The sequence below is a fragment of the Cucurbita moschata genome, unplaced genomic scaffold (genome assembly GCF_002738365.1).
Source record: "Cucurbita moschata cultivar Rifu unplaced genomic scaffold, Cmos_1.0 Cmo_Scf00007, whole genome shotgun sequence".
Lineage (NCBI taxonomy): Eukaryota > Viridiplantae > Streptophyta > Magnoliopsida > Cucurbitales > Cucurbitaceae > Cucurbita > Cucurbita moschata.
The window spans coordinates 990,530-1,012,301 of NW_019268523.1; the positions used below are offsets into that span (position 1 = coordinate 990,530).

The window sequence follows — 21,772 nt, forward strand, 5'->3', positions numbered from 1 at the left end:
GGGCTCGAGTGTTTTTGAAGCTTTTGCCCCATTTACAAACATTTTTTTGCATATATTTTTCTATTTATTATATTTTATAAAATAAAATAATATAAGTTAATATAATAATTTTCTGTTAGGTAAAAATATATTCTCTCTCCCTCAAATTTTATATTCGAATAATTTAATGGTAGAAAATTTGATATTTTTCTTTTTTTTTTTAATGAAAAAAATATTTTCCTCTTTCCTTATAAAATAGATTTGGAGTGTCTTTATTTTTTATTTTTAAGTAATAACTTAATTTTAAATTTTCCTTACTATTTTAACCCATTAATTTTGTTTAGAATTATTGAAAAATTGAACGTTATTATAAATAGAGTTTAAAAATTTATCGGGTAATGAAGGGTAATATGGTAATTTGAGCGTGGAGTTGCGGCGGGGCCGTAGAAATTAACAAGTGGTTCGCGCAATAGCGCGCCAAAGGAGGCGGGAGATGGAGAAAGATTAGAGAGGGGATCGGTTCGTTTTGTGAGACGTTGTTGGATTTCAAATCTCCGTTTCGCCCGGACATTCGGAATTCTGTTCACGTCCGGCCTTTGGCGCTCATAATAGAACTGGAATACACGAATGGTTAGCGGTTTGATTTTGGAAGTTCCTTCTGTTTTGTGTTCGCGACGGAATTCCGGCGGCTTCGACTGGGTCGGGTGAGGGCTGACTGAATATTCGTTGCTTAATTTGTTTAAATCCCCGTGTGTGTTTCATTGTTTTGGTTAAGGATTTAGTATTCTTTGTAGTTCGAGTCTTGGGAGCTGTGTGGGTTTTTGTGTTCACCCACCGAAATTTGGGTTTCGCATGCTTATGAAGTTGAACTCACGATCCGTGGAATTGTTGGGAGTATCGTGATGTTTACGCCGCATAAGGCTTGGTCTGGAGCCGATTCTGCCTCGAATCCCAACTCTGTTACTCCTAATTTGAGCCGCAGGGGTGATGGGATCAAGGGGTCGGGCTCTGAGGCGGCCGCCTTGGATCAAGAAGGGTTGGCTGAGAAGATCTACAGACTTGAAAACGAGGTTATTAGTTGATTTTGTGCACGATTTTGTGGAATATTCATGTTCTTGGTTCTATTAGTGGATTATTTTTTGTCAATTTAGATGAGTTAGGAGAAGGTGGCTCACACTCTCTTCTAATTTCTTTGCTTTGAACAGCTTTTTGAGTACCAATACAACATGGGGCTTCTCTTGATTGAGAAAAGGGATTGGACTTACAAATATGATGAGCTTAAACAAGCGTTGGCTGAAGCAAATGACACTCTTAAAACAGAACAAATGGCCCATGTGATTGCAATATCTGATGCTGAGAAGCAAGAGGAAAGTTTAAAGAGCGCAATGGGCGTTGAGAAGGAGTGCATTTTTGACGTATGGCTATAGCTTTCTATTACTTGTTTACTAACATATCTTGTGTATCCTGTCGATTCTGTTGAGGATTGTTGAGAGGGAGTCACACATTGGCTAATTTAGAGAATGAACGTGGATTTATAAGTAAGGAATACATCTCAATTGGTATAAGGCCTTTTGGGGAAGCCCAAAGCAAAGGCACGAGAGCTTATGCTCAAAGTGGACAACAATATCATACCATTGTGGAGAGTCGTGATTTCTAACAAATTCGCTTTGCTTTTCTTTCCTTTATCTTGTTCCTCTATGCTACTTTCCAGATTGATTGAAAATGATTCTGGAAGTTGTTCTTGAAGAAAGGAGAATGTTAAATTATTGGGGTAGATGACCGTCTTGAGGTCGAGGGCTTGAATTAGTTGAACTCATTTTCCCTTATTTAGTTCATAATTTTTCTAGGTATATGTATTCCCATTGAATGTGCCTGTCCATCTGCATATGCACTTCTCTGTTCTGAGGTCCTCCTTCCTGGGTTACTTATTGATTAAACTGCTGGTATGTGAAATGTTGTCATTCAGCTGGAGAAGGCTTTACATGAGATGCGTGCAGAAAACGCTGAACTTAAGTTTACAGGTGACTCAAAGCTAGCTGAAGCTAATGCTTTAGTAACTAGCATTGAAGAAAAATCTTTGGAAGTGGTGGCGAAACTGCGTGCTGCGGATGCAAAACTTGCTGAGGTGAGCGGGAAGAATTCAGAGGTGGAAAGGAAGCTGCAAGATCTGGAGGCTCGGGAAGGTGCACTTAGAAGGGATCGTCTATCCTTCAATGCAGAGTACGCACTCCTTTCTGATAAACTTGTAATTTTCTCGAGAACCAAAAAAATATAATTTTAAAATGATCTTTTCAACATTGGCTTTTGTTAGACAGGAAGCTCGTGAGGCTACGTTGTCTAAACAACGCGATGATTTGCAGGAATGGGAAAGAAAGCAGCAAGATGCAGAAGAGAGGCTTGCCAAGGGTCAAACAATTCTTAATCAGCGAGAGGAGAGGGCAAATGGGAACGACGGGATGGTGAAGCAGAAAGAGAGAGATCTTGAAGAGGCTCGGAAGAAAATCGAGTCTGCTAATTTAGCTCTGAAAAGGAAGGAAGAAGATATAAGTAGTAGACTAGCAAACATAGCTTTGAAAGAGCAGGCTAGTACCTTTCTTCAAGCAAAGCAACAGATATGCAGTGAATCATATTTACAGGTTTTAATATTACTGTTTCTTCTGGATGCAGGAATCCGATGCATTGAAAGTTACTTTGGAGATTAAAAAGGAGTTACTCGTGTTAGAAGAAAAGCTTAGTGCTCGTGAAAAGGTAAGTTTTGTCACTCCACTTGCTGTATGGAATCTACGTGAGAACCGTATAGTTTTTTATGGCAGCTTCTGAATGCATCTCATTTACGATCAAACTGGTTCGATTTTGTTTGAGTTATAATATATATTTTTATCTCCTATGAAAGATTGGTAGTTGCTAGGTTCGACCGAATTGGTTTTAATGCTCATCGGATTAGTTTGATTTTGGTTGATATCAACTGAACCCTGGTATATGTTTAGGGAAAGTAGCCTCTTTTACTCTTCTCAGGGAAATATAGTACCTGGTAACATTTGAAATAGTCTAATTTTATTTTTAACCACTGCAATGTGAACAGGTTGAAATTCAAAAACTTCTTGATGAACACATTATTATTTTAGATGCAAAGAAAGTCGAGTTTAAGCTGGAAATTGATCGAAAGAGAAAATCATTTGATGAAGAATTGAAAAACAAAGTGTCTGAAGTGGAGAAAAAGGAAGCTGAAATCAAGCACATGGAGGAAAAGGTTGGGAAACAAGAGCAGGCACTTGAAAAGAGAACGGAGAAGTTCAAGGAGAAAGAGGCAGACTATGATACAAAGCTCAAAGCATTGAAAGAAAGAGAAAAGTCTACGAAATCGGAGGCGGAGAAGCTTGAGGTGGAGAAGAAACAATTGCTCACTGATAAAGAGGATCTGATCAGTTTAAAGGCGGCAATGGAGAAGATTAGATCCGAAAATGATGCACGACTGTCGAAATTACATGAAGAGAGGGAAATTCTTGAAGTGAGCGAGACAGAAAGGTCTGAGTTTCTCCTTTTGCCGTCAGAATTGAAACAAGAGGTTGAGAAGTATAGGCAACAGAAGGAACTACTGCTGAAGAAATCAGAGGATTTGAAGCAGCAGAAAGAAAATTTTGAAAGAGAATGGGAAGAGCTGGATGAGAAAAGAGCTTTGGCTGAGCAAGAGAGGAAGACCCTTTTGCAGCAAAAGGAAGAATTTGAAAAAAGGATCTTCTCTGAGGAGGAAAGGTTGAGAAATGAGCGATTAGAAACTGAAGCTTATATCCATAGGGAGCAGGAAGATCTAAAGTTAGCCCGAGAATCCTTTGCAGCTAGTATGGAGCATGAGAAATCCGCCGCTGCTGAAAAAGCTCGAAGTGAGAAAAGTCGAATGATGCATGATTTTGAACTACGAAAAAGAGAACTCGAATCTGCCATGCAGAATCGAGTGGAAGAAATGGAAAGAGAATTCCGTGAGAAAGAGAAGCGGTTTATAGAAGAGAAGGAGAGAGAGTTGGAGAATAATAAGTTCTTAAGAGATGTTGCGAGAAGAGGAATGGACGAGCTGAAACTCGAGAGACTTAAAACTGAGAAAGAAAAGCAGGAAGCTATAGCTAATAAAGAACATTTGGGAAGGCAGAGAATTGAAATACGTAAGGACATTGAAGAGCTTCTCGAACTTAGCAATAAGTTGAAAGACCAGCGAGAACGACTTATTGTGGAGCGAGATCGTTTTTTGTCATACATTGACGAACGCAAGACCTGCAAGAACTGTGGGGAAACAGCATCTGCGTTTATGCTTTCAGATTTTCGATATTTGGATAGTATTGAAAATGCTGATGTTCTTAATCTGCCTGGACTGCCTGGACTGCCTGATAGATACATGGAAATTCAAGGACTCCAGGCGTTTCCTGGTGGAGCTCTGGGTATTTCTGATGTGCGAAACGAGGAACTGACTCCGGGCATAGCTGATCCAAAATCTCATGTTTCTGGTGGAACCATTTCTTGGCTTCGTAAGTGCACGTCTAAGATTTTTAAGTTCTCTCCAGGTAAAAAGATTGCATCTCCAGCTGAGAAACAGGATGATGAGGCACCAAAGAAAGATGAACATGATGAGGCAGAGTTATCAATTGCAATTGCAAGTGATTCTCTTGATTACAAGAGAGCTCAGTCTGATGTTAGTGGCAGGGAAGTTGAACCAAGCCGGAATTCAACTGATGATAAAAGTAACATTATTTGTAAGGCACCAGAAGTTGCAGTCGATTCCCAACCTTCTGACGTAAGGGTAGCAAATCAGCGAAAACTACGTCCCAGGAGAGAAAAGCCTAAAGTCGGTAGAACTCGGTCAGTTAAGGCAGTTGTTGAAGATGCTAAAGCTATAGTTGGGGAACGTCAGCAAACTCAACAGGTCGAGTATCCAAATGGATATGCTGAGGATTCTAGTCAGCTGAATGAGAGTCGAGATGAATCTAGTCTTGCTAGCAAAGGCACACAAGGGAATTCGCGGAAGAGGACACACGCTAATTCATCTCAAATCATGGATGAGAATGATCATGATGACAGTGAGGTACGCTCTGGCAGTGTCGTGGAAGTTCAACCACGAAAAAGGCGACAGAAGGCTGCCCCAGCTGTGCGAGCTCCCGAAAAACGATACAATCTCCGGCGAACTAAAGCGTGAGATTCTGATTGTTCCTTTGTTATTTAGGTTGGAAAAACTGGGAAAAAATAACTGAAAGGCGTAGGTCGTTACACCACGAATGCCCTACCCATGCCCTCTATACATTTTAGTTTTGATATGTATTTTCATACAAGTTATTAACTTATCTTATCTGATTTGATTTTTTTCAGTGCTTCTAAGGACCCTTCTACTGTTAATAAAGAAAAGGAAGAAGATGCTCCTGTTAATCGTACAGCGGAAGACGTTCACCATTCAAAAGTTCGTCCTACACCATCGATGGGGGTCACTAGCGACAGTGCTGGAAGCACTCATCTCGTAAGGGTACGGTTTAATCCTGGTATCTAGTTGAGCATCACGATTTCGAACCTGTATTTCCTTTAATGTTTGTCTAGACTCTGTATATGATCTTGACTTCTATCTTTGCACCACAGAAACTCATTTCGTATCGCCTTTTTCCCTAGAAAAAACCATTCGATACATGTCGTTATTTCATTTTGTCTCGACTTCGGTTGGTTTTGACCTTCTGTCCTACATTCAATGTTGTATCTATCAGCTGCCAACTGTGGCATGGCTCATGGTGAAGCAATGTTTATGCTGATTGAACTCTGGCAATTGATAGTTTATTGTCCTGGTCATTCATTGTGCAGCATGGGAGAGTTGGAGATAGTCAAGATGATGTTATTGCTGGCACGTCCAAAAACTCAACTGATATGGTATCTCTGAGTGAGGAAGTGAATGCAGGCAAGGACGTGAACCCTGGGCATTACAAAAGTGAATCTTGTGAGGAAGTTGGAGATGAAGATGAAGAAGAGTCAAATCATCCAGGTGAAGTTTCAATAGCCAAGAAGCTTTGGATGTTCACCACAACATGAAGTTTCAATATTGTTGACTGTTGACTAAACATTAATGACCCCTTCTTAGTTAGTATGGTGCCCAAATAGACCGAATCGAGCGGAGCGGATTTCTAAAGTAGGTTAAAAAAACCTCGATTTTGTCGGATTTATATGTCTGTAACAACCCAAGCCTACCGCTAGCAGATATTGTCCTCTTTATGTTTTTCTTTTCGAGCTTCTCCTCCAAGTTTTTAAAATGCGTATGCTAGGAATAAGTTTTCACACCCTTATAAAAATGTTTCATCTCCTCTCTAATCTACCCTATTGAGGGCTAGCATCCTCGCCACACTTTTCTCCTCTCCAATCGATGATGATTTCATAATATCTTTATTAGTTGAACGATTCATATTTTCAATTAATTTTAGTTGTTCACCTATTGGATTATAATTCTCCGTTCAAGATGACAAATGTATAGGCATAGAATGGTCCTAAACATAATCATTAATTAACCTTTTAGAATTAATGTGTTAGACATTGAAAATATTAATTAACCTTTTAGAATTAATGGGTGTGACGTTGAAAATATTTATTGCCACCCTTCACCAAATCTATTTTCACCTTTATAAATTAATAAATTTTAATACTACATTTAAATTCTCGTACTTATATTGCAAATAATAATAATAATAATTAGCATTTAATTATTATTTATTCATTAATTTTTAATTAAATACTTTTTTAATTGGGATTCTATTCTTGTGTATGAAGGTAAATCAAGTTTGGGCAAAGCATCTTTTGAAAGGAAATTTTTTTTTGTGTATGAGAAGACTACTTCTTGATTACGTCATATTTCAAGACTCGATTTTTGGATATTCATTTTCTAAATTAATCTAAATATGATATTATTACTAAGAACATTTATTTATCGGTCAAACAAGATAAAGTCAACCATATAAATAAAACAACCACTTAATAAAATTGTTGATTTAATTGACATTTTTTTTTTTTAAATTTACTAACTTAATTAGATGCAATATACCCGAAAAATTAAAATAATATTAAAAAGAAGAAAAAACATAAATTAAAATAATAAAGTTGACTCAGCACATTCACGTCCAACTCATAAGTAAATTAAAAAAATAAAATATATATATATATTAAAGGGAGATGGAAAATGATGGCTGGGAACATGAAAAAGAAAGGGAATCACATGGGACAAAAATATATTTAAATAAATAATTGGAGAAAAAATATATTTAATAATATGTAATTGTTCTTAATTCTTATCTTCCTTCCACCTTCCTTCAAACCTTTTTCAAACCCCTCCTCTACCAGTACACCGTGGAATTCCCCTTCCTTTTTTAACTTTATTTTTTTTTTCATTTGCCACGTGTACTTTCTCCTGTTTCTCATTTTTACCCCTCCCTTTTCCTTCTATTTACTACGCCTTTCTCACCCAACGGCCATTTTTTCCTCCAAGGGTACTTTCGTCAGCGCGTACAATGCACTGAATCTCGCACGCTCCGAACTGGAAAAGGCAGCGGCGTCTCTGATGTGGGTTTTTTTGGTCTGTGAAATTCCTAAACTACCCCTGGCGGCGTGGAGTTTTCCTGGTCAATGAGGTTGGCTGCTGCGTCTATTAACTTTTTTTTTTCCTCATAAAATAAATATTTAAAAATAGAGTAAGGTTTATAAAATAAATAGAGAATTATAAGAGAGTATTTTCCTTCTTAATTGTTCACGTGAAAGGGTCATTTTTAAAAAAAATAAAAATAATTTCTGATAATTATCGAATACATATATGGAAAATGAAATTTTAATTTAAAAAGTAGAGAAGGGTAAGATGGTAATTTGGGGGTGGAGTTTGCGGTCGGGGCCCGTAGAAATAAACAAGTGGTCCGCACAAAAGCGCACAAAGGCAGGCTGGAGATAGATAGATAGAAAGATTAGAGAGAGGGGGGATCGGTTCGATTTGTGAGACGTTGTCGGATTTCAAATCTTCATTTCGCCTGAATTTGGGAATTCCGTTCACGTCCGGCCTAGGGCGTTCTTAATAGAACTGGAATACGCGGAAGGTTGAGGGTTTGATTTCAAGTTTAGTTTGTTTGATTTTGGAACTTCCTTCTTTTTTTTTTTTTTTTTTTTTGTGTGTTTTCGACGGAATTCGGGGGCTTCGCTTGCGGTGGGTTTGGGCTAACGGATTATTCGTTACGTATCTTGTTTGAATCTCCTCGTGTGTTTCTTTGTATCTTTGGGTTGAGGGGTTAGTAGTTCGAGTCTTGGGGAGTTGTGAGGGTTTTTGTGCCCACCCTCCGTTGAATTTTGGGTTTCGCACGCTTATGAAGTTGAATTCACGATCCCTGGAATTGGGTTTAGTTCCGAAGTTGGTGCTGTTGAGAGTTTCGTGATGTTTACGCCGCAGAAGGCTTGGTCTGGTTGGCCCCTCACGCCCAAGACCGGGGCCCAGAAGGGTGGAGCCGGTTCTGCCTCGAATCCTAACTCTGTTACTCCTAACTTGAGCCGCAGGGGTGATGGGATCAAGGGGAAGACTGTTGCTTTTGGTGAAACTGCGACGCCTCTTTCAGGTACTGTAGTTGAAAATGGGAGAGACATGTTTGTGGGGTCGGCTGAGGCGGCCGCCTTGGACCAAGAAGGGTTTGCTGAGAAGATCTCGAGACTTGAAAACGAGGTCAGTTGATTTTGTTCACGATCTTGTTGATTATTCATGTCCTTGCTTCTTTAAGTGGATTATTTTCGTTAATTTAGATTACTTGAGAGCATCTGTTTCGCAATGTCGTTCAGAGTTGAAGTAGTTTGTTCTTATGGTTTCTTGCTCGACTTGTGCCATGAATTGCAAACCAATAGTATAGTTACATTATGTGGATAATGGAGTTGGGGGCCCTAGAATAGGATATGTAACTAAGTTGGTTTATGTAGTATTATGAGCTAATGGTTTCTTCTTTTAATTTTTGGTGGAACGTGGAGTTACCGATCTGGTGTTTCTTACTTATAAGCATCTTAACTTTTTCCAGTTCAGCTTTATTCTTGTTTCGCCAGGTGTTTGGGAGCAGTATATTTTTACATAATACCCACGCGTCAGGTGAACTAATTATAGTTATTAACTCTCTTCCAAATTCGTCGTCTTAAACAGCTTTTTGAGTACCAGTACAACATGGGGCTTCTCTTGATTGAGAAAAAGGATTGGGCTTTAAAATATGAAGAGCTTAAACAAGCATTGGCTGAAGCAAACGACACTATCAAAAGAGAACAAATGGCCCATATGATTGCAATATCTGATGCTGAAAAGCAAGAGGAAAGTTTAAAGAAGGCATTGGGGGTTGAGAAGGAGTGCGTTCTTGATGTAAGGCCCTAGCTTTCTGTATCTTGTTTATTAACATATCATTTGCATCCCTATGGTGTCAATTCACTTTGACATTCCTCTCTCGTTATCGGTCTTATTATAACCTCCTACCTTTTGGCATGTTTTCTATTTGCATCTTGTTAATGGAACTTTGTAAAGATGTATGACTTTGGAGATTTGTGTATTAGGTAATAGCCTAACTGCAAATTTGGTTATTTTTGTAGTGTAAGTTCCAGTTGGGACGTAGTACTGGCTTGAGTCCTTTTGGGTACTTGAATGAAATACCTTGGTTTCTGCCTGCTGGAATGATGGCTTTTAAGATTACCTGATGGGATCGTATTGACTCTGTTTTTAATGTTTTATGTTTTTTCCTATTTCCACGTAAGCTCATTTTTTTCGAGAAAAAAGTATTTAAGATTACCTGATGGGATCGTATTGACTGATGTTTCAATGAGTGATTTTTGAAGAAGGGAGGGAAGGGAAGGGAATTATTTGGATAGAGATGATCATGGGAAGGGGGATGTTCCATACAATTTAATGAAATGTATATTTACTGTTCTACATATGACCATTTGCATTAGCGGGACTATATTTCAAGTTCTCTCCTTTTCTTTCTATTTAGGAAAAGCGGGGTCTTGAGGATGAGGGCTTGAATTGTTTGAACTCATTTTCCCTTATCTAGTGTATAATTTGTATAGGTAAATGTATTCCCATTAAATGAGCCTGTCCACCTGCATATGCACTCCTCTCTTCAGAGGTCTTTGCGGGGTTACTTAATGATTGAATTGCTGTTATGTGAAATATTGCCATGCAGCTGGAGAAGGCTTTACGTGAGATGCGTGCAGAAAATGCTGAAATTAAGTTCACAGGTGACTCAAAGCTATCTGAAGCCAATGCTTTAGTAACTAGCATTGAAGAAAAATCTTTGGAGGTGGAGGCAAAACTTCGTGCTGCTGATGCAAAACTTGCTGAGGTGAGCCGGAAGAACTCAGAGGTGGAAAGGAAGCTGCAAGATCTGGAGGCTCGGGAAGGTGCACTTAGGAGGGATCGTCTATCCTTCAATGCAGAGTATGCACTATTCTCAGATAATTGTCTTAAATCTTATCGCATTCTTGTAATTTTTCTCTAGAACCAAAAAGTACACAAGTTTAAAATGATGTTTTCAATTTTGACTTTTGTTAGACGAGAAGCTCTCGAGGCTACATTGTCTAAACAACGCGACGATTTACGGGAATGGGAAAGAAAGCAGCAAGATGCAGAAGAGAGGCTTGCCAAGGGTCAAACAATTCTTAATCAGCGAGAGGAGAGGGCTAATGAGAATGATAGGATGGTGAAACAGAAAGAGAGAGATCTTGAAGAGACTCAGAAGAAAATTGAGTCTGCTAATATAGCTCTGAAAAGGAAAGAAGAAGATATAAGTAGTAGGCTAGCTAACATAGCTTTGAAAGAGCAGGCTAGTACCTTTCTTCAAGCAACCAACAGATGCGCAGTGAATTATATTTACAGGTTTTAATATTACTGTTTCTTCTGGATGCAGGAATCCGATGCATTGAAAGTTACTTTGGAGATTAAAGAGAAGGAGTTACTTGTGTTAGAAGAAAAGCTTAGTGCTCGTGAAAAGGTAAGTTCTGTCACTCCACTTGCTGTATGGAATCTACGTGAGAACCGTATAGTTTTTTATGGCAGCTTCTGTATGCATCTCATTTACGATCAAACTGGTTTGATTTCGTTTGATTTACAATATATATTTTTACCTCCTATGAAAGATTGGTAGTTGCTAAGTTCGACTGAACTGGTTTTAATGCTCATCGGATTAGTTTGATTTTGGTTGATATCAACTGAACCCTGGTATATGTTAAGGGAAAGTAGCCTCTTTTACTCTTCTCAGGGATTTCATCGTCAAATTTTATTTCCAAAGAAGAGAAATACAGTACCTGGTAACATTTGAAATAGTCTAATTGTATTTTTAACCACTGCAATGTGAACAGGTTGAGATTCAAAAACTTCTTGATGAACACAATGCCATTTTAGATGCAAAGAAAGTTGAGTTTGAGCTGGAAATTGATCAAAAGAGAAAATCTTTAGATGAAGAATTGAAAAACAAAGTGTCTGAAGTGGAGAAAAAGGAAGCTGAAATCAAGCACATGGAGGAAAAGGTTGCTAAAAGAGAGCAGGCACTCGAAAAGAGAACAGAGAAGTTCAAGGAGAAAGAGGCAGACTATGATACAAAGCTCAAGGCTTCGAAAGAAAGAGAGAAGTCAATGAAAACTGAGGAGAAGAAGCTTGAGGCAGAGAAGAAACAATTGCTCACTGATAAAGAGGATCTGATCAGTTTAATGGCTGAAGTGGAGAAAATTAGAGCGGAGAATGAAGCACAACTGTTGAAATTACATGAAGAGAAGGAAAGTCTTCAAGTGAGTGAGACAGAGAAGTCTGATTTCCTCCGTTTGCAGTCTGAATTGAAACAAGAGATAGAGAAGTACAGGGAACAGAAAGAACTACTGCTGAAGGAAGCAGAGGATTTGAAGCAGCAGAAAGAAACTTTTGAGAGAGAATGGGAAGAGCTGGATGAGAAAAGAGCTCAGGTTGAGAAAGAGCAGAAGACTCTTTTGCAGCAAAAGGAAGAATTTGAAAAAAGGATCTTCTCTGAGGAGGAAAGGTTGAGAAATGAGCGATCAGAAACTGAAGCTTATATCCTTAGGGAGCAGGAAGATCTAAAGTTAGCCCGAGAATCCTTTGCAGCTAGTATGGAGCATGAGAAATCCGCTATTGCTGAAAAAGCTCAAAGTGATAGAAGCCAAATGTTGCATGATTTTGAACTACAAAAAAGAGAACTAGAATCTTCCATGCAGAATCGGGTCGAAGAAATGGAAAGAGAATTCCGGGAGAAAGAGAAATTGTTTAAGGAAGAGAAGGAGAGAGAGTTGGAGAATATTAAATTTTTAAGAGATGTAGCTAGAAGAGACATGGAGGAACTGAAACTCGAGAGACTCAAAACTGATAAAGAAAAACAGGAAGCTGAAGCTAATAAAGAACATTTGGAAAAGCAGAGAATTGAGATACGTAAGGACATTGAAGAGCTTCTCGAACTTAGCAATAAGTTGAAAAACCAGCGAGAACGGCTTGTGGAGGAGAGAGATCGCTTTATTTCATATGTTGACAAACTCATGACCTGCAAGAACTGTGGGGAAACTGCATCTGAGTTTGTGCTTTCAGATTTGCAATCTTTGGGTGGTATTGAAAATGCTGATGTTCTTAATCTGCCCGGACTTCCTGATAGATATATGGAAATTCAAGGACTGCATATGTCTCCAGGTGGAACTCTGGGTATTTCTGATGTGCGAAATGGTGAACTGACTCCAGGCGCAGCTGGTCCAACAACTCATACTTCTAGTGGAACCATTTCTTGGCTTCGTAAGTGCACGTCTAAGATTTTTAAGTTCTCTCCAGGTAAAAAGATTGCATCTCCAGCATTTGAGAAACAGGATGATGACGAGGCACCAATATCAGACGAACATGATGTTCCGGCCGAACCTTCCAAGAGAGTATCTGCAAGTGAAGAGGAGGCAGAGTTATCTCTTGCAATTGCAAGTGATTCTCTTGACGACAAGAGAGTTCAGTCTGATGTTAGTGGCAGGGAGGTTGAACCAAGCCTGAATCTTTCAACTGATGATCAAAGTAACGTTAATAGTAAGGCACCAGAAGTTGCAGTTGATTCCCAACCTTCTGCCACAAGGGTAGTAAATCAGCGAAAACTACGTCCCAGGAGAGAAAAGCCTAAAATCAGTAGAACTCGATCTGTTAAGGCGGTTGTTGAAGAATCTAAGGCTATAATTGGGGAACTTCAGCAAACGGTTGAGTATCCAAATGGAAATGCTGAGGATTCTAGTCAGCTGAATAATGAGAGTCGGGATGAATCTAGTCTTGCTGGCAAAGGCACACGAAGGAATTTGCGGAAGAGAACACACGCTAATTCATCTCAAATCATGGGTGAGAATGATAATGATGACAGTGAGGTACGCTCTGGCAGTGTTGTTGAAGGTCAACCACGGAAAAGGCGACAGAGGGCTGTCCCCACTGTGCGAGCTCCCGAAAAACGATACAATCTCCGGCGAACTAAAGCGTAAGATTCTGATTGTTCCTTTGTTATCTATGTAGGGAGAACTAGGGGAAAAAAAAAAAAAAAACTGATAGGCTAGATTATTACACCATGTCACCCTACCCATGCCCCGAATTCGTGTTATAGTGCATATGCGTGGTTACGGTGGCACCCACCTTCCCATAGCCCCAACCCAACCTGCCTGAAAAAAACTATGTATATGTGCATGACCCTTTGAAGTTATTGCTCTTTACTCTACATTTTAATTTTGTGATGCCATTTTAAGACAAGTTATAATTTGTCTTTCATCTGATTTGGGTTTTTTGCTACATAATTTATTCAGTGTAGGTGCTTCTAAAGACCCATCTAACATTAGTAAAGGAAATGAAGAAGATGCTCCTGTTAATCGTACAGAGGAAGACGTTCACTATTCAAAAGCTCGTCATACACCATCAATGGGGGTTGCCAGCGACAATGCTGGAAGCACTTACCTTGTAAGGGTATGGTTCAATCCTAGTTTCTTGTTGAGCATCATGATTTTGAACCTCTATTTCCTTCAATGTTCGTCTAATTTCAGTATATGAGCTCGTCTTTTATCTTTTTTCGTTCATATTAGTCTTGCATATTCTTCTTTAATCTTAAAACGTGTACTCCATTTGCAATACTGAAGCTTATTTCTTATCGAGTTCTTTTCCCAAGAAAAACCAATCTGTATAGGAGATAGGTTATGTCGTTCTTTCATTTCGATCGTTTTAATTTGTCTCAACTTCGGTTTGGTTTTGGCCTTTCCCTCGACACTCAATGATGCAGCAATGTGAATGCTGATTCAACTCTGGGGATCGTTAGTTAATTTCATGGTCTTTTATTGTGCAGTGTGGTACGGTTGGAGATAATCAAGATGTCACTATTGCTGGTACGTCGAAAAATTCAACTGATATGGTATCTCTGAGTGAAGAAGTGAATGGGTCACCGGAAATTGCAGGCAAGTACGGCGATCGCGGGAAATACAAAAGTGAATCTTGTGATGAAGATGAGGATGATGATGAAGAAGAGTCGGAACATCCAGGTGAAGCTTCCATAGGGAAGAAGCTGTGGACCTTTTTCACAACGTGACCATTTGACCTGCCCTTCTTATAATAATGTTGACTGTTGAAGATGGGTAAGTGGGTCAACTTGTGTAGGATTGATTTGATGATGGTAGGGAGAGAAGGTTTAGGATGTGTAACAAGAATTCAAATGTAGTTAGAACTACGAATTTGTGAGGGCAGGGGGATTTGCTTTCTACTTCCTTCCCCCTCTTTTTTTCTTCTTTTAGGATTCAGGATACTCCAGCCATTTTATATATTGACACTCTCTATCCTTAGCGCTAGTTATTTGACGTTACGGTAGCCGCTGACCCGTGGATTCTCGGCTATGCCCCCGAAATTTGTTTGTATCAAAATGTTTGCCTCTATGTTAGTTCTTGAATGATTGTTTTAACCTTATTGATTTGATTCCCTTTCTCACCCTTGTTCTACAATAAACGTGTTTGGTAGACGGTTTTTGTGGATGATCTATTAAGATTTTGCTCTCCTCTTGCTTTCTACTACAATTGTTTCTGTTCATCTTGTTTGAAAATGATTGCATTATGAACAGAAGGGGCAAAAGTGAACTGTACTTCGAGTCGAATCAAGTACGATTCTTTTGAGTATTACTTGCTGACAGATGAGTTGTTCTCATTATTACTTGCTGACAGATGAGTTGTTCTCATTAGGACAACTGAAGATCCATCCTGGTAATAACACAATAAGATAAATGATACTACAACTCGTTCTTCGGATTATACGGTTTTTTTCTAATGAAACAAACAATGCTAGTCTTTCCCTCACCTAAAATCATATTTTCGGTCCGACCTGAGAATCATTCAAAAGAATGTTCCTGTCGAATCCTGTCATCTCGATGCAGTATTCTCGATATTCAGTTATCTCTCTAAGTGAATAACCCATATACAACAGAAGGTGCAGATTCATCAACTAATGTCTCAGTTTCACCAAACTATGATTCTTTTATACACGTTCTATCTCTCGTTTGTTTCAGAAACTTCCTCTGTCAACTGCCTGCAAGGTTAAATATTCTTCACCAGCTTTGAAATAAAAACGTCAAGTCTACTTCACACCCACAATTCTTTCAGAATGTTTGTTTCTACAGAATCTGTCGATCCCCAAATATCAGCGTCTTCTAGGTGGCGAAAACGGGGAGGAACTGTAAGAGCCATATCTCGAGTAATCATCGTCAAGCCTTGGGCTTTTTCTACCTCTATCCGAGTGGAGCCTCCCCAAATTTTGGCTCCTTGATGTTGAAAAATTATCTCTTGGACTACGGGAGCCATAACTAGATTCGTGACCGCCATACCTTGGAGTGAAGATGGTAGGACTTTTTACCGAGTCAACACCGGGAGGCCTGTAATCTCTGTAGTCCCGGGACCAACGTTGTTGATGGTGATCATTTCCCCTCCCATCATGTTCTATGTGATGGTTCAAGCGCTGGCTTGATCGCTTTCTAGGGAGATCCGAACTCAAAGGTTCAGCAGACCAAAGTCTTTCATCTGCACTTTCTGGGATTGGAGCATTTATTCCAGGAAATTCAACGCTCATTTTCTTTCCTGGTTTACGGTACTCTGGCTCAGTAATTTCCCCATCTTCCTGTTCGTCACCTTTCTCATCAGCATATATTGTAATCCCTGATGGCTGATCCTCATCTTCCGGATCTGAAAGATCACAAGTTTTTACTGCCATTAAATAGTGAACAGAACATTGCAGATCATAATAGATTTATTTATTTCTTGTTTGTTATTTTATAATGGTTAATTTTTTTTTTTATCCTAGTAATCATTCTAGTGGGAATTATATTTAGCTTAAAACACAAACAAGTTTTTACTGCATGAGAGTGATTTTGAAACATGTTCTTTTTGTCAACGGAAGAGCTACCTCTCATTGATAAAAATAAAAGAACATTGGAAGGCAATAAAAACATTAAAATGACTAGATTGAAGACAAAGCAGCACAGATAACTTAATGTAATTACCTAGATATCCAGGTGGGTAGCCCAGCTCTCGCATTCTGTTAAGCCAAGGGGGTGGATCAAGCTCCTGAATAGTGAAAGGAATATCAAAAAACATAGCCACATATTGATTCCAACTCATAAATCAAAATTTCCTATTAGTAAAATCACTACTGAATTATGCATATGATTTTCAAACCATATGCCAATCTTCATCAATTTCTAAATTTTGGTTTTATTTGATCTAAAATGACTGTTTATTATGGCAGATGACAGTCAAGAGCCAAACCGATCCAGAGATAACCTAAGCCCTCGAATTCGAAATTCCTAGTTTTCCATCATCAGGAGGAAACCCTTAAGATTCAAAAGGACAAACTATCAGCAAGGCAAAAGAGAATAGAAGCTCAGAAAGGTGTCAACCCACATCAGAAGAATACAGCCCGAGTAACTCCATGACAAGCCATGAAGGAAATAATTCTTAAAAACAAGATAGTTATAATACCTTGAGACCTAACAGTTGCCGTGTTTCAGCATCAAGAGCTCCTGGCCTCAAATCATCATACTTCCCGCCACGTGAACTCTGATAATATCGAGTTGAATTCCGGGAGCCAGAGCTATTATGTTTTTTATACATATTGCGAGCATTATTAACAGCAGCATTATCTCGAGGCTTTCGACAATCCTTTAAGGAATGGTTGTAAGAACCACAATTGAAACAACGGCTAGCATCATCAATTATCTTCTGGCCTCTAGAAAGTTTTCCATAGAAAATAAAGAAAGAGAAGAATAAAAAAATAAAAAAAAACAAGTTCAAAGTGTAGTAGTAAAAGGGTAACGATTAAAAGAGCACTAATGGAAAGACACAAAACCAAGTATAAGCCCATATATTCATGTACTCTGCAAAACTAAAAAGATAAAACTATTATGAAGAATCCTTTCATTTCCATTGCCATGAAAAACAAGGAAATCAAGGACTAGATTTTATTTAAATATAAAGCTGCCTCATTCTTTAGATTTGCTTGTCCCCTGCTGTTAACTTGAACCATCAACAGTGGTGAATAAAGAGAATTTACCCTTCCGCATTATTCGAATCATTGGCTGAAGTCAGTCCCAAAGTGAATCCCCGATCGTATAGCGGCACCGAATTATCATCTATAGGAACAAAATTTTGCGGCTGTTCACTTGTTTGGTTGTCAATCCAGAAAGTCTGCAGATAAACAATGATTAAGAAGAAAAATTCAGGAAGTAGCTAAAAAAACAAGAGAGGAAGGAAAAGCTAATAAATAATTCACAAATTCTTTACCACAAAATAACATACTTAGAACGAACCATAAAGGGAAAATAGGTTTAGTTTGTCTCCAGCATCAAACTGAATAAAGGATAATAAAGTAAACAAAAAGAAAGTTTATCAACATGTTCTCATATTGCGAATCAAAACGTCCCCATGTTGTTATTGGCATTAACTTAATGTGTAGCCTAGTTATCCATACACCTGCTTTAATTGCTACCAGCAATTCAAATTTTCAACTATGATGGTCTGTGGTCATGCAAACACAAAACAAGAAAGTTTCAAGAGTTAAGCTCCTAGAAGAACTTCTAGTTTATTTTTTCCCACACACGGGATAGAGAAAAAGAATGAAAAAGGGAAGTCCAAATTCAAACCTTTCCTCTTAACTTAAGATTTAGCATAAGAGATATAAATAGAAAACTGTTGCTAACTAAACCCGAAAGTAGAAACGCCATTCAAATTGAGATAAACACAGGTCAAAAAGTTCAAATATAAACGTTTATGAACAAAAAGATAGAAAGTCACCACTGCTGAAGTCTTCTTTGTGCCGACACATAGAGCAGGGAAGAAGGTCTCTTCTCCAGATTCTAGGTTTTTAGATTCTTTATCACCCTGAACAGAGAAACAGACAAATTCAATTAGCTTCCTCCACCCCTCCACCACAACAAACACAGAAACACAGACAAAAAACTCATCCAATGAACAAATCCGTAAATGGCCACTTAAACCAAAATTTTAAAAGGATACTTTAACCTCACTACTATAATCATTTATAGGGTTGGCTTATAATATAAATTTTTGACTTCAATACATTTAAAGTCTCAATACCAAAAAAGTAGTAATAGTTCATATTGTCACTCAAACTTTTATATTTTTGAAGAACAAGATAGATTAATATTATTCTTCTGATCATAACCTGAGGCATAGAGACTTATAAGCCTCATTGCACTTTTACAAGGGTGCAAGTCTCTTGTGGTTCAAAGGAGGTGTAAGTCTCAAGGCTAAAAGCAAGAGTCTTGCCTCGAGGCAAGCCTCGGGCACACCACACAGGGATTTCATTATTTTATAGGAACAATTAGAGGATAACCACCTCATTAATCTATAATTACCCCTTTGAACACTAGACAATCACTGGTGGCTCGCTCGCTTCTTCGTTCAAAATCAAAGATAATAAAATAACCTCATTTCAAGAAACTTGACAAAAACAAACATTGCCCAAAAAATCACTCAAGATAGGGAACTTTAAATTTAGAAAAAATCATTTGTGAAGAAAAACCATTAACAGAAAAACACTGGCCTACAGATGAGTACACCTCAGTTTAACTATTCGACAAAATCAGATGAAAAAGAGTTGATTCTAAATTCCACAAGATTGTGTAAACCAACAAATTAAACAATAAGCCAGAGAAGATAGCTGCAAACCAAGCAGCACTGATGAATGAGGTTTACTTGTGATGGAGAACCTCGTTGAGCATTCCACTCAGACCACTGCTTTAATAATTCATCCAGCTTTTGTTTACTATCTCTGACAATAAGAAAATGAATCTAGTTAGGTACTTACAAATTCAGTTGTTGAACATAGTTCTCTATAAGTTGTTCGACCAACATTAAATTTTAATTTTTTCTAAGAAGAGAATCAGTTTCCAATAGGATAAATACAAATATAGTTTAAAAAAATGGTCGTTTTTAAGGAAAGGAAGAAACATTTTTAAGTGGATGACAATTTCAAAATAAGAGAACAACTTTCATTGACATTTTAAAATTTATATAGGCTTCAAGACAAATCAATTTCAGAAAATTGCTTCATCTCACCAATAATTAGTCATTCGGTTGTATCAAATTCAAATGATGCTAGTTCTCTATCCAGTACCACTGTTAGCACTCTAATCCCTTAAAAACCCTAATGCAAACAATATCACCTTGTTTTACACTTTTTGGCAATGATGCCTGCTCTTCAAATACAACAAAATATAATTTTTATTAAATTGAACAAATAGGCTCATTTTTGCAGAAGCAGTTACACAACCAACCTTGTTAAAGAAGTATACACGATGTGCACTGAAGGTTGTTGTTCATCCATGGCCATCCTTGGTTTTTTGACACCTAATATTGCTGGATAAGTAGAAAAATATTTTTTAGTATCACAATTAGAACATTGTAAATTATATAAAACTTAACTTATCACAATTAAAAGGGGATACGCCTTTAAAAAATGGTAAAAAAACCGATAGATTAGTTTTTGAAAGTAAATCATAAAAGGAGATGGATTCGGGGAGAAAAGTCCAACTACCATCACTCTTGTGAATCTTTCTGGGGCCTCCATGATGATGGGATGGGGCCGAACCATTCTCAATGGAAACTCCAGTGGCTAGAGTCAATAGACCACTAGTTTTCGAGAAGGATGAATTGTCAACCAAATCCTTCTGAATTTTTTTACTTTCGGCATGAGAAACATCTTCAGATCTTAAATGAAGCTCATTCTGCTGCAAGGGCTCTATGCTTGGTAGTATATTCTCATCTACAGAGTTGACTGGCAGGTATTCGGCTTCACTCCGTATTTTATAATTCTCACTTGTACTTCTAGTCTTACTTAAATCTGGGAGGTTATCCAAATCCTCAATTTCCATATCTGATTCAGAACATTGTGTTTCATCATTAAGGCCAGATTGGGGTATGCAACGCATATCTTCCAACTGCACATCATCTGCAAGCTCAACCTTCTCTATGCTTGCAGGATTGTCCTTGCACTCCAAAACACTTGATTGAGAAGAAGCTTCTCTTGTTTCATTAAAACTAAGAGATTCATTACTCTCATTTTCATTTCCAAAATCACCAGAAGCTGGCAATGCAATGAAATCCTCGGTTCCCATAAAATGGAAATATAACGGACAATTCGGTAGCAAAAAGTCCACTCAGTAGCTGTAAATTTAATCTGCAGGAATAAACAGAATACCAGGTAGGAATCACCAATCAATAAAATGTGGCAATGACACATGTTAATCCATACAACATTAAGAACACTTCAGGTAAAAGTAGACTGGGAAGTTAAGTAATTATAAACAAATTAATTATATAAGTAAATAAAACTGTAAAGAATCCAAAAAGTAATTGATAATATAACTATCTGACTTATGATAGTTTCAGAATCCAAGACTTTCAGAAAACCCTCAAGCCTTAAATATAAAAATCATGGAGCATATCAAAGATCCAGTTTCAATTCTCCTAGAGCCCCAGCTTAGAATATTGACCATCTACAGGTGTCTTCATTACGTAACAGTGAAGGGTTAGAACGTAGTCCTAGAAAATGGCGTCTCAAAATTCTGATTATGTAGAAAAACACATATCTAAGTCGAAACAGTATCATCAAGTTGAAATTAGTTCTTTTCTAGTCCAACAAATGTGGGGTGGGGATTTGAACCTCTTCTTTAATTTCCAGTAGTCAGCACCTTTTCCCAAGTTTCTATATCACAAATTATTGCTCAAGCTTCAAATTATTATATCAACAACATCAAAGAGCTAATCTACAGTCGGATCCAAGCGATGAAAATGGAAGCTGAAAACTTAACGGCAAACGGATGCTTCAAATTTTCCTAATTCGAACACATTCTAGTTGAGTTCCGACTAGTTGTAATCAACCAAATAAAGAATGAGAAGAAGCTTATGCTATAAGGGGAAAATGAGAAATTTAGGGTCGTGGAGAAGGTACCTGAGCAGGTCAGTAAAATTCGGACACAGAAATGGGAAAAACAAAAAAGCCGAAGAAAGCGAAGCGACTGCAAGAGAGATCTGTCGGAGCCGGAATTGAGAAAATATCAGCCACTCCAAAGACGACGAGCAAGTGAGGGATGGTCAAATGCTCCGGGCGGCGCAGCGCGGCAGATGGATGCGTGCTTGCCGTACGATTCAGATTCTTCTTTTTATTTATTTATATTCTTTTAATTACAACCTTCACTCTTTCACTTTTAAATTATAAAAAATTTAATTGGTCATT

General features: G+C 38.1%; 2 protein-coding genes across 2 annotated transcripts; one reads left to right on the forward strand and one right to left on the reverse strand.

The window, feature by feature from the left end:
- The first annotated feature begins 480 nt into the window (after nt 1-480).
- Nucleotides 481-14,959, forward strand: LOC111445125. Its single transcript, XM_023083358.1, has 16 exons — nt 481-1,049; nt 1,185-1,394; nt 1,946-2,199; nt 2,291-2,561; nt 2,647-2,727; nt 3,062-5,157; nt 5,332-5,482; nt 5,809-6,031; nt 8,289-8,683; nt 9,146-9,355; nt 10,170-10,423; nt 10,538-10,808; nt 10,893-10,976; nt 11,344-13,478; nt 13,798-13,954; nt 14,328-14,959. Exons 1-16 carry the CDS (start codon nt 882-884, stop codon nt 14,565-14,567), a joined length of 7,200 nt encoding a protein of 2,399 aa, XP_022939126.1. The 5' UTR covers nt 481-881; the 3' UTR covers nt 14,568-14,959.
- A 265-nt stretch (nt 14,960-15,224) lies between these two features.
- On the reverse strand, nt 15,225-21,693 carry LOC111445451. The gene is made up of 9 exons (XM_023083839.1): nt 21,488-21,693; nt 20,072-20,713; nt 19,812-19,893; nt 19,231-19,306; nt 18,307-18,393; nt 17,567-17,700; nt 16,996-17,242; nt 16,518-16,581; nt 15,225-16,200 (listed from the first exon to the last, which is right to left on the reverse strand). Exons 2-9 carry the CDS (start codon nt 20,649-20,651, stop codon nt 15,662-15,664), a joined length of 1,809 nt encoding a protein of 602 aa, XP_022939607.1. The 5' UTR covers nt 20,652-20,713; nt 21,488-21,693; the 3' UTR covers nt 15,225-15,661.
- Between the last annotated feature and the right edge of the window lie 79 nt (nt 21,694-21,772).

Coding starts and splice junctions, on each gene's coding strand:
- LOC111445125 (XM_023083358.1), top strand. CDS start 882: ATGTTTACGCCGCATAAGGCTTGGTCTGGAGCCGATTCTGCCTCGAAT. Junction 5,483..5,808: donor GAAGCACTCATCTCGTAAGG/GTACGGTTTAAT, acceptor TTCATTGTGCAG/CATGGGAGAGTTGGAGATAG. Junction 6,032..8,288: donor TTGGATGTTCACCACAACAT/GAAGTTTCAATA, acceptor GGGAGTTGTGAG/GGTTTTTGTGCCCACCCTCC.
- LOC111445451 (XM_023083839.1), bottom strand. CDS start 20,651: ATGGGAACCGAGGATTTCATTGCATTGCCAGCTTCTGGTGATTTTGGA. Junction 19,894..20,071: donor AAAGATTCACAAGAGTGATG/GTAGTTGGACTT, acceptor CTACTTATCCAG/CAATATTAGGTGTCAAAAAA. Junction 17,701..18,306: donor CAAAGAAGACTTCAGCAGTG/GTGACTTTCTAT, acceptor GTTTATCTGCAG/ACTTTCTGGATTGACAACCA.